The 12433-nt window shown below is 37.5% G+C and overlaps 1 protein-coding gene across 1 annotated transcript; it reads right to left on the reverse strand.

Moving 5' to 3' along the window:
- Positions 1-680: 680 nt before the first annotated feature.
- LOC143600250 (heat stress transcription factor C-1-like) lies at positions 681-1317 on the reverse strand. Its single transcript, XM_077077994.1, has 2 exons — positions 1112-1317; positions 681-1037 (listed from the first exon to the last, which is right to left on the reverse strand). Exons 1-2 carry the CDS (start codon positions 1313-1315, stop codon positions 681-683), a joined length of 561 nt encoding a protein of 186 aa, XP_076934109.1. The 5' UTR covers positions 1316-1317.
- Between the last annotated feature and the right edge of the window lie 11116 nt (positions 1318-12433).

Below are 12433 nucleotides of genomic sequence, written 5' to 3' on the forward strand. Positions count from 1 at the left end.
TGTCTAAAAAACCGGTTCCAACGGCTATATTACCGTTGGAACCGGTTCCAACGGCTAGTTTGACTTTTGTTTGACCCTTCAAAGAAAACCCGTCGGAACCGGTTTTTCCGGGTACGAACCGAACCGGTTCCAATTAAGAACCGGGTAGGAACCGGGTTGGAACTGGTACTGACATACAAATAGGAGAACCGGGTACGATTTTCGGGTACAAAAATACCCAAACCGGGTATTGTTCCAACCGGGTTGGAACTGGAACCGGTTCCGGTTCGGTTCCACCAGTTAGGTTCCGGAACCGGTTTTTTTGTGCACGTCTAGTCTCACTAAAAGTTCAGCGTTAGTGGCAGACAAAAAAGTGCCACTGTAAGCTCAATTTTGTAGTGGCAATCAAAAAAAAGTGCCACTAAAAGTTCAAAATGTTTTCAATGGCATATGGCAAAAAGTGCCACTAAAAGTTCAAAATGTTTTTAATGGCATACAAAAAAACGTGTCACTAAAAGCCAAAAGTTTGTAGTGGCATACGCAAAAAGTGTCACTAAAAGGCTTTAGTGGTAGCGCTTCTAGTGACACTTTTTTTGTGTGCCACTCATTCTAACAAGGTTCTTTAATGACACTTCTTTGGTTTGTTGTGACACTTTTTGTGTGCTATTAAATGGTTTTTTATTAGTAGTGCCTCAACACCATTACACACCAAAAACATCATACGTTTGCTGCTGCCGCTTTTGCTCAGTTTTACGCATCATACGCGGCAAGATCTGCGGGTCGTGATCGACTAAACACAACAAGGCCATAATTTGCTTCGGCCGCCACTCAATCGCCTCGATCCTCTTGTTCAACATTAACATCTCCTTCTCTAGTTCTTTATGCTCTTGCATTAATCTCGCAATCTCCAATGCGAGTGCGATCTCTTGCTCTTGGGTTTCTGGAATGCTATTAATATTGTTTCTCCTCCTCCCAATGTTCTTTAGTAACTGTAGCTGGCCTCTCAAAAACCACTCGTTGGCGAACTCGCATTTGTTTGGATCTACTTTTCTGAAACCCTGGCCGGGAATGGACGTAAACATTTTAGAATCAACAATGTGACGGGAAGAAACGGGGTGTTCTCAGTACTTACGTAAGTGTTTAGCTGTCGTATGAAGCTGGAGAAATTGTTGTGTTTGAAGAATGCAGGCAAGAGACATTGGGAGAAACGTAGCGGGTCGACAACGATGAAGCTGTTGCCGGATTTGCCCCAACGGATGAGATTATCTGATGAGGAGTCGTAGACCATTTGGTAGGTTTTCATGACGAAAGGTGCAATTGCGTCGTTTGACGCCATTGTTTTCTTCGAGTGGTGAAGAGGTATGCACCCGCCTTAACATCGAGCGGGGCGGGTCAACCCACAAGATATAGACAAGAGGCTTGAAATCAAGATTTCATGAAGGCACAAAGCCAAAACCTATGCGCATGGCGCATATCACATATGCTCACGCATATCACATATGCTCACGCATCACATATGCTCACGCACCATATATGCTCACGCATATCACATCTGCGCGTGGCGCATCTGCGCGTGGCGCATATCACGTATGCTCACGCATATTACATATGCTTGCGCATATCACATCTGCGCATGAAACATCTGCGCGTGAGAATAAAGAGAAGACCTCGCGCATCCTCAGGACAGGCGCATATCACACATGCACATAATCAACCTCGTCCTTATCCAAATCAGGATAAGGACAACCCTGATTGTGCTCATCAGACAACCTTCCAGAAGGTATCCTTTAAGGAATAAAGAATATGCTGATGTTGACAGCTGCCAATGAAAGGTGGACAACTCAGCAAAACCCATGTGCTACCACGTGATTGCACATGGGTCAGGTGAAATACCTTGGTCAGAGAATAATCAATGAAAGAGCACCAGGTGTCCTAAGGACACGTGGCGCGAAGCAATAGGAGGAGGCCAAAAAGGCCCTAATGGGATCTGAGCCCAATCATTGGAAACCCTAACACTATAAATACCACACCACCTCCACAAGGGGAGGTAAGCAAGAAAATACACTCTAAATCCTTACTCACTTTCAGATTATTATTATCTTCTCCTACAATCTCTTATTCTCACACCGGAGGGTTACCCCAAAGAGGACCCCTCTGTCCCTTTCTGAGGGGTAAGTTCACGGTGCTGCTCGTTTTGTAGGTGGAAGATTCCATACTCCGGAGAACCATCGGTGATATAGCACACTCATACCCGAGGAAAGTTGATCGTCTACTAGTGAGCCGATCCACGTTTCTTCATTGGCGCCATCACCTGTTACAACGGCATCAAAACCACTATCTCATCAGTTCTCTCTGAAAATCTTCACCATGGTTTCCTGTGTTCGAAACAGCGATCAAGTTCTGGAGGATAATGAGCTTGAGGATGTTAATGAGGGACAACAGTTTCTGAGGGCGCCGCGTGATACTGCGCGCACCACCAGTAACCATCCCTTCATCACAACACCTCATAGCCAGACTGAAACTCCTCCAGACGATCTCACGTTCCAGAATCTGACTGGCGCGAAACAAAAAGGACCAATGGGTCCGGAAGTTGAAACCAATGACCCTAAAGAATGGCTCATAAACGAACAACGGCGTTTAATGGACAAATACAATGAGCTGGTCAAACACAAAAAGTTAGCCGACTTAACACAAAGGCTCGCATTTGATAAACAAACCATTCGGGAACAACAAAAAGGGCCCGCGCGCCGGAAGATGGTCACTCTGTTCACACCGAACACGCTAATTTTAGTGATGAAGAAGTGCACAGCATGAGGAAGATGCAAGATACTCATGCAGGAGGCTCACAGCTCCGCGCGCACATGAACATAGCGCCTGGAGCCAAAGCCGATATCGTATATAACAATCTTTTATTTTTGCAAAACGTATATGATGTTTTAAAAATGTCAAGTTCTAAAAGTCAACATATTTTTGTTAAAATTATAATCTTGATTAAATAGGTTATAGATAACCAATTCGGAAAACCAGGTAGGTCGCAGGAACACAAGTTGTTTTCTTTTTATAATGGTGAGTATGGTGCAAAAGGTTTGTGATGAATAATATTCTTGAGTCTTGGTGGATGGATTCTAGCCGATTAATTTCTTTCATATATATATTTTTTTAAATTGAGGTCAAGAACTCCAAATGAAGGGAGTATTTGTTTCATGTCAATTAGGATCAGGGGCCTATTTGTAATTGGTAATAACATAAGGGATTATATGTAAGTATGTTTAACAACATTGTAAGTTTGTAACCGTGTATTTAAACATCATGAATCCAAATGAGAGACTAGTTGTACTTGAAATTTGTTTCAAGCAATCCATCTTCTTTACATTTCTCTCTATAATTCATTCTTCCTCATCTCAATTTATGTGAAAAATCTCTCTATTAGTAATTTAAAGTTAACCTAGTTGGTTTTGACATTACACTCTAGTTTTGCTAAACAAGTTGACTTAGTTTGGTTTAAACGCTTGATTTAGTTTCAACCAATCATGGATTTAAAAGAAAACTTTATGGGTATAAAAAAATTCATATTAAGAAAAGGTTTGGTTATACGATATTGACGGGTCTTAAAGTTTTGGGGGAAACAATACATCAAATTGGAATTCGCCAAAAAAGTTGAGGGTATCTCGGGCACCACCTGGCCCCACACATAGATCTGCCATTAGTTTCAACCTCTGATGAACACCAAAAGCTTTTGTACTAAAATCAATACAATATATATGTAAATTGTATTTTAATAATTCAAAGCATAACTTCATTGGCCGATAACAAACCATCCCGACAATTTAATCAATGACGTTTGAACTTTTACTTTCATTGTCAAGGCAATTTCACTCGCATATTAATCATAAAGTTACACTTGATTTCCATTCGATTTTCTCACAAGGATTATTATGAACCTAATTGAGTGCAAAACAAATGTAGACCGAGTGCAAATATAAGTGAAACTCCCTTGGGAACGAAAAAAAAAATTAGAAGCTAGTATGACATTCGTCATTTTCGATATAAAGTCATAATTGTTTTTGTACGGTAAACCCGACCCGTTTTATCTTTTAGATTCTTTTATAGTAATAAAAATAGTGGTTTTTATGTTACAAATTTGATTTACACTTGTTGGGTCGCGAAACGTCCTTTTCGGTATTTTAAACGCTCTTTTATGGCTAAAAATGACTTAAAACGAACTTCAGGGACCTAACTCGCCAAATAACCAAAGTTGAAGACTAACCCACCCTTCCGGGGCGCCAAGCCGCGCGGCCATGAAGGGCATGGTGGTCGCGGGTGGCGGCCACCCAAGTTCCTTTATAAACGCAACCGCAAGTCACCGAACATCATCACTCAAACCATCACTACAATCAAGTATCAACCTATCGTTACCACTATTATCATCGCTGCACCTCCCTCCTTCCACTACCATATCTTCACAAGCTATCGATTTTTCCCCAACCTCGAAGAGAAACGAAACCTAACTAACCTAAGTTATGCCATCGCCAACTCAAACTCTTGATAGTTTGACTTCTCAAGGTCAAACTAAAGCTAATCTTTTATTCTAACTAATTCTTGGAAATTAAATCTTGTTATTATAGTTTGTTAAAAATATATTCCCGTTGTTTCCTTGGCTTTGCCTTCTCCGACCATGGTCAGATTAGATTTTATTGCTATTATAAGGCAAGGCTACATGGAGGGCTATTATAGTCCTTGTTAACACTTTAATTTGTTTAAGCTTATTAATATTATTTAGTTTATAATTATTTTAGTTTACAAATAATTTAATAGTTCAATGGTATTTGGGTATGTGGTAACCATCCTCGATTTCATTCCGAGTCAAGGACCGAACCAATACCGAACTTTCATTTAAATACTTTATTATTAACATCTTGTATATAAGACTTGAGTATTATCATTTCTAAGTTTATTTTAATAGTTTAATGGTATTGGGTATGTGGCAATTATCCTCGGTCTCATACCGAGTCAAGGACCGAACTCAAACCGAACTCTCGTTTAACTCTTTATTTAATTGTTTTAAAACAAGTTGTATGTAAGATTTAAGTGTTTAAGTTTTTTTATTTACATTTTTGTATTTGTTATTATAATATGGATTTGTTGGACCCAAACTTGGTCACAACCAAGTCTTGAACCAACCAAACCAAACAAACCGAGTTCACTCACTTAAAACACACTAGTTGTGTTTCGGGCCACCGAATCTCACATTTTCTTTTTAAGATCTTGGTTTGTTGGATCTAACTTGATCTTATTACAAGCTTAGACCGATAAAACCAAACACTCGCTTAACATTGGTGTTTGGAGTTTCTCCTTAATAGAACTTCTAACATTTGTTAAGTTTCTATTTTAAATAATTTATCTCATGATATTTATCACTTTGGAACGTCGGGTTCGAACTTGAAAATTTATCAAGACCCGAACCGACTAAATTGAACACTTGTTAAAATTCCGTTTGGTATTTATCTAACAAAGGATCACACAACTACTACGAAACACCGACAAGCATCACATCAACTTATTCCTTGGACCCACACCAACCAAAGTTTGCCCAACTATGATTCAAACATTTGAACCATACTTTGTCGAGCTATAAACCATGTTGTCATACCATTACCACCCAACATTCAAGTTTTAGTACCACAATAGTCCACCCAACTATCTTCGCAAAATGCATATATGAATCATATCCAAGCCCAAGCTAGTCAATCTCAACTTACCCAACCTATCAAGCTCAAACAAACCCCACAATTATCAAACCCAAGTAAATCTAGTAAGACACTCGAGAACCCACTCATTCCTCAAAAGGTAACCAACCATCAACCATTAAAGCCTAAACCTGTATATACACACGCAAGCCTCATTTCCCATATTGAAATATTATATATATACACACACACACACACATCTAAGTAATGCATTTAAAACAACTCCTCGTACTCTGCGTTTATAAACCTTTTTTTAAGATAATGATTTACACTTATTCATAATGGTCTTTCCTTTTGTAAATCTTTTTTGATTAAAAATGATATTGTCATAACAACTGTACACACTCAAAATTTAATAATAGGTCATGTTTTCAAAAATTTTCAACAACTATTTTACGTGTTTCGCGATATATCGCCTAGTCGCAATACTTATTACACTTATAATTCATTTTTTATTCAAAGTACTAATACCATAATAACGTATACACACAAAGTTTCAACTCGAATGTTGTTTCAAGATTTATTCGAGAACATTTTACAAATTTCATTATTTTGAGTTGCCTCAATGTTCCTTTTCGTCTTACGATATATATATATATATATATATATATATATATATATATATATATATATATATATATATATATATTGGATGTTCCCACAACAACCTTATATACTCGATATTTCGGTATGAAATTTGTTTATCTTGGATTATTCAAAAATTGCGTTTCATTATCTCACATTTTCACATATCTTATTTCTTTTATGGTTTATTTTAAATAGAAGCAATATTATCATAACGGTTTTATATACTCAAGAAATTCCGTTTAAGAATTTAACCATCGAGATTTACTTGATTACATTATGAATTTCTCTAATTACGTGTTACCGCGATGCTCCGTATTATATTTAGTTTAGTTGCACTACTTCAAATTTTAGTTTCACTATAATTTTGTTTTATTTTAAACGATATTTCTATCACGCTAATATTGTTCATTTTAAACGATATTGTATGCATTTTGTTGCGTGATCTTATTTACGCAATTAACTGGCTTCGCATGGTTGTCCACAAGCTTTAGCGCTATTAGAAACCGTTTCTATAATCGTGATTAAATGAAATGTTTCACAATAGAAGCCGTATGCACATTTTATCACATTTCTTCGATGTTTTGTTAAGTTAAACAATTGATATTTCATGTTCGATATATGGTTACGCTACCCCATAAAATCCACCCCATCCTTATGATATTTAAATTGTATTTCACGCAATCATATCCTCAAATACTTATAACCTCATGTTTGTTTCACGTATGAAACTCATCGTACGATGTTATTGTTAATGGTATCGTTGTTTATCCCAACCTCATGTATTCACTTATCGAATTTCTCATTTTCACTTATAGGATTTCTTGTTTTCACTTATTGGATTTCTCCTTTCCACTTATCAGATTTCTCGTTATCATGTTTCACTTACCAATTTTATAGTAATTTAGTGTCTCGACTTACAACCATTGATTATTTTTAACTTGATGACTTTCGACTTCAAGTCTCGTTTCATATTGTTTACCCTATAACTCTATCTATTCAACCATCATACATATTTAACCGAATTGTTATTTTAAGCTCGGGTCATATCATGTGACTCATTAAATTTTTAGTTGTTTCAACCGCTAGTAATTGTTTGTCAATATTGGTAAAAGTCAACAGATTTTATTTACGTTTCTAATATTTAAGATTTCAAAACAAATATGTATTTCAAACGACACAATGGAACGAACCATGTTGACCATACGGCGATCTTAATAATTATGGGTGTATCAATATTCTCGTATGGAAGCCATAGTAAGTGCGGTTGTATGCGATGACTCGGAACCGAGAATGATAGCAGAAAAACAGTATAAATGCAAGATGATAAAGGCATGCTGGATACGCCGCTAGTACATTCTATATATAAGTGCCCTTATTATGTTTCTCATTTGTGGCGTTTTCGAGTCATGCAAGGATTTGACGTTATTCTTCTTAAATTTTTTCTTCTTACTATTTCTTTACTAAAAGCAACATACGTTATTAATTATCTCGTTTTCTTAAGTTTATTTTAATTTTAGGACGAAATTTTCTAAAGTAGGGAAGATTGTGAAATTCGTCATTTTCGATATACAGTCATATTTGTTTTTGTACGGTAATCCCGACCCGTTTTATCTTTCAAGTTCTTTGATATTAATAAAAATAGTGGTTTTTATGTTACAAATTTGTTTCACACTTGTTGGATCGCGAAACGTCCTTTTCGGTATTTTAGAACTCTCTTTTATGGCTAAAACGACTTAAAACGAACATCAGGGACCTAACTTGCCAAATAACCAAAGTTGAAGACCACCCCACCCTTCCGGGGAGCCACGCCGCGCAGCCATAAAGGGCATGGTGGTCGCGGGTGGCGGCCACCCACCTGCCGATGCATAAGCTCGTTTTTGTAGGTATTGAACCTTGTTTGACCCACTAAACCAATCAAAATGCATGCAAATCCCTTAATAGTGACATTATGTTTGACCCTTACTTTTTCCTATATAAAAACAAGGCCAATACACCCATTTTAAGTTGCTCTTTCACATCAAACACTCCCCATCTAAGTTCTAAGATTCGTCTTTCAAACTCTTGAAAGTTTGACTTCTCAAGGTCAAACTAAAGCTAATATTTGATTCTAACTAATTCTTGGTAATTAAAGCTTGTTATTATAGTTTTTATTTAAAATATATTCCCCTTGATTCCATGGCTTTCCTTTCTCCGGCCATGGTCGGATTAGGTGTTATTGCTATTATAAGGCAAGGCTACATAGAGGGCAAATATTGTCCTTGTTAACACTTTAATTTGTTTAAGCTTATTAATATTGTTTAGTTTCTATTTATGTTAGTACACGGTTTTTCGTCTCAAGTCTTTGTAATTATTGTGTATAATTTATTATTATTTTAATGTTAAAGGGGTATTTATGTAAATATGAACCCATTCGTGATGTAAGGCTCATTCGTTAAGGATGTCTAACGAATGAGCCCATTCTCTATTATGAACAGTTCATTTGTTTATGTTTAACGAATGAACCATAATCGTTATGTGTAATTGTCCATTTATTAAGGATGTTTAACGAATGGACCTCACTTGCTATGTAATTGATCCATTCGTCATGAAATGTTGACGAATGAGGTATGACGAATGAGTTATTCGCTATACCATAATTAAACTTATGTAATAATAACGAATGGAGTCCATTCGTTACGAGATGTGTAATAAATGGCATCCCATCGTCTATATAAGGCATGTTATGCCTTTGATAATTTAAGTATTGATTAAGGATATACCGAAACTCTATCAAATTGATCTTTCACAATCACTTCACTTAATATTAATCCTTTATTACCTAATCTAAAGCATATCACATAACTAGATCTATTATCTAATCAATACACAATGAATCGGTGTTGATTGTATCTAGTGTTTAACAAGTGGTATAAGAGCAACAGGGTTGGATTGCTTATGTATTAAGGTATTTGGTATGAATTGATAGAGATTTTAGTATTAATCGTTATTATTTGGTTTAACTTTATGTTTGTTGAATTTATCTAAATTATCATTCTGAAATGATAATTGGAGTTTGATTTGGTTGAATTTGTGTTCGGATTGGATTGTGTAAGGATTCTGAGGTTTGAATTAAGTTATTGAGCATGTTGGTGATGGTTTTGGTTTGGATTTGAATTGTGTATGGAATAGGGGATATTGGTTTCTGGTTTATTGGATTTTGGTGATTGGTAAATCGATTTGGGAACCTCGGAATAGGATAAGGATGTTCGCGAGATTGATACGAGTAATTTGAGCCTTTCTTTGGCTGATTCGATGCACAATTGACGTAGTAATACATAACATAATTTTATTGATTTGCGAATTTTAGATCTGGAAATTTTCAAGAAACCTGGAAATTACTGTTTGAAGGTTTGAAGATTTGAAGATCTTAGTCATTCGTTATGACTATTATTATTAATTTGTTACGCGTGTGTTTGTCATTCGTTACCAGTTTCTAACTGATTCGTGACACGTGTGAAGTTTGTTACAACTGAATAACAAACTCATTCGTCATCCAATCGTTACATATTCATATTGATTATTTGTAACATCCCAAAATTTCTAAGAATAAATAATTAATATATTATTTATTTAAAATGGAAAAGTTTACTTGAGTTAATAGAAAAATAGTAAAATGATAAAGATGGAAGGATAAGTAGGCTAATTAGATGTAATTAATTATGGAGCAAAAAGGAAAGATGGGCCTAAGGTCCATGGGCTTAAGGGAGTATAAATACCCCTTAAAACCCTAATCCTTTCCATTTTCATTCATCTCTACACCATAGCCTACACCATCAAAACACACACTTAACCCAATTCCCGTTTTTGAGAAAACCACCCACAAAGACACAAAGATTCCCGGAGATCTAGCCGTCGGATCGGTCTCAAATTTTAACCGAGTGTTTATGGTATATAAATGTAAGTCCCGGTGCTGATCGATACGAGATCCGCACGAGGTCTAGGAGTGCGGAATCCTCCTAGACTCGTATATGGTGTATAGACGAAGAACACAAACACGTACACGATCAAATACACAAACAAATACAAGAATGGATAATCAAATCTGCAGATTCATATAATAATAAAACACGTTACATACCGTAACATAAACAGAAACACGACTGACCCGAGGTGAGCTCTACCTCGGGTCGTCTCACACGACTCTCACTCTCTTGCTCTCTCTTGACACTCAAACTGTAACACACACTCTCTGAATTACTGGATTCACACTTCATAACCTAACACGACACATGTATATATAGACAATCTTCACGGGCTTGGGCTTCAGTAGGCGAAGTTGTTCCTAGGGCGAAGTTGTGATAACTTCGCCTAAGGCAGAAGTTGTTACAACTTCGCCGTTGGCGAAGTTGTTATAACTTCGCCTAGGCGAAGTTGTGCTAACTTCGCCTGTGACGATCCGCTGGTCAGAATTGCATAGCGACGGTCACAGAATGCACCAACAGTCTCCCCTTTGACCGTTGCTCTCAATTCTAACAAACACGAAAGATCATCTGTTACAAAACATGCACTAACAGACTCCCTCTTAACTGATGATCTTCTGTTTTGTTCATCAACCAGCCGTGTCTGAATCTGTCCTGTAGCTTCACAAATCTACCAATCACCCAGCGTCTTCCATATCAGATCTCCCCTTCAGTGTAAGCTTCTCCGACTATAACGATTGAGGTCTTTGAAATGCATGCATCCTCGTGCCAATAGATCATCTCAACCAATCACGTGAGTCCATCTGACTTCACCAACACATGAAGTTGGGCTTCCTCCACAACTTCACCAACTCGTCGGCATACGATAAGGTTTAATCTTCAACTACTCAACATCAGGTGATCAATTTCATCACAAAACCACCTTGACAGAATCTAACACATGACCATTAATTAATCCGAAGCATCTTCAATCACCAGGGATAACAATCAAGAACATAGAGACTTTAATTCCCGGTTAAATCCAACTTGTTCCAGAATCTTCACTCGTATAAATAAGCATCACGTTTCAGGATCCAATTCTCGAACGCCTTGAAAATAACATAAATAATATGCTCTGACCGCAATCCAGTAATGACGAAAACCTTCAGTTCAATTTGACTTTCATCGGTTGGTCAACCACGAACAACAACAATTTCATTGCCCACAAACACCCGAATATGTGTCAATATCCAGTTTCAAACAATATCCCATTCACAACCTCAACTCCAAATCCAGAGTTGACACGTATTTGTTCACACGTAAGACCAAGAGATAACAAGATCACTCGTTGACGGAACAACATCTTTGGTCTCACAATAATCGTGTACACCCGGCCATACAGACGAAAACTCCAAACAATAATTTTTTTTTTTTTTTTTTTTTTTTTTTTTTTTTTTTTTTTTTTTTTTTAACTTCACCTGGCCATAACTTCGCCTGGCCATAACTTCGCCTGTTCATAACTTCGCCTGGCCATAACTTCGCCTGTTCATAACTTCGCCTGGCCATAACTTCGCCTGGCCATAACTTCGCCTGGCCATAACTTCGCCTGGCCATAACTTCGCCTAAACCCTAAAATTTAAGCGACAACTTCGCCTGAACCCAATAACTTCGCCTGCGGCGGCTGTTCGGCCGAAAACGCACAGAAACGTGCCAGAAACACCAAAAACGCAGATCTCGAACCATAGCGTAAGAGCCTAAGGCTCTGATACCACTTGTTAGTCCCCCCGGGGCGTCGCCGATCGATACGAGATCCGCACGAGGACTAGGAGTGCGGAATCCTCCTAGATTCGTTTATGATGTACAGACGAAGAACACAAACACGTACACGATCAAATACACAAACAAATACAAGAATGGATAATCAAATCTGCAGATTCATATAATAATAAAACACGTTACATACCGTAACATAAACAGAAACACGACTGACCCGAGGTGAGCTCTACCTCGGGTCGTCTCACACGACTCTCACTCTCTTGCTCTCTCTTGACACTCAAACTGTAACACACACTCTCTGAATTACTGGATTCACACTTCATAACCTAACACGACACATGTATATATAGACAATCTTCACGGGCTTGGGCTTCAGTAGGCGAAGTTGTTCCTAGGGCGAAGTTG

This window comes from Bidens hawaiensis, unplaced genomic scaffold, assembly GCF_021521415.1.
Source record: "Bidens hawaiensis isolate Kalapana, Puna unplaced genomic scaffold, B.hawaiensis_p1.1 tig00053860_1, whole genome shotgun sequence".
Taxonomy (NCBI): domain Eukaryota; kingdom Viridiplantae; phylum Streptophyta; class Magnoliopsida; order Asterales; family Asteraceae; genus Bidens; species Bidens hawaiensis.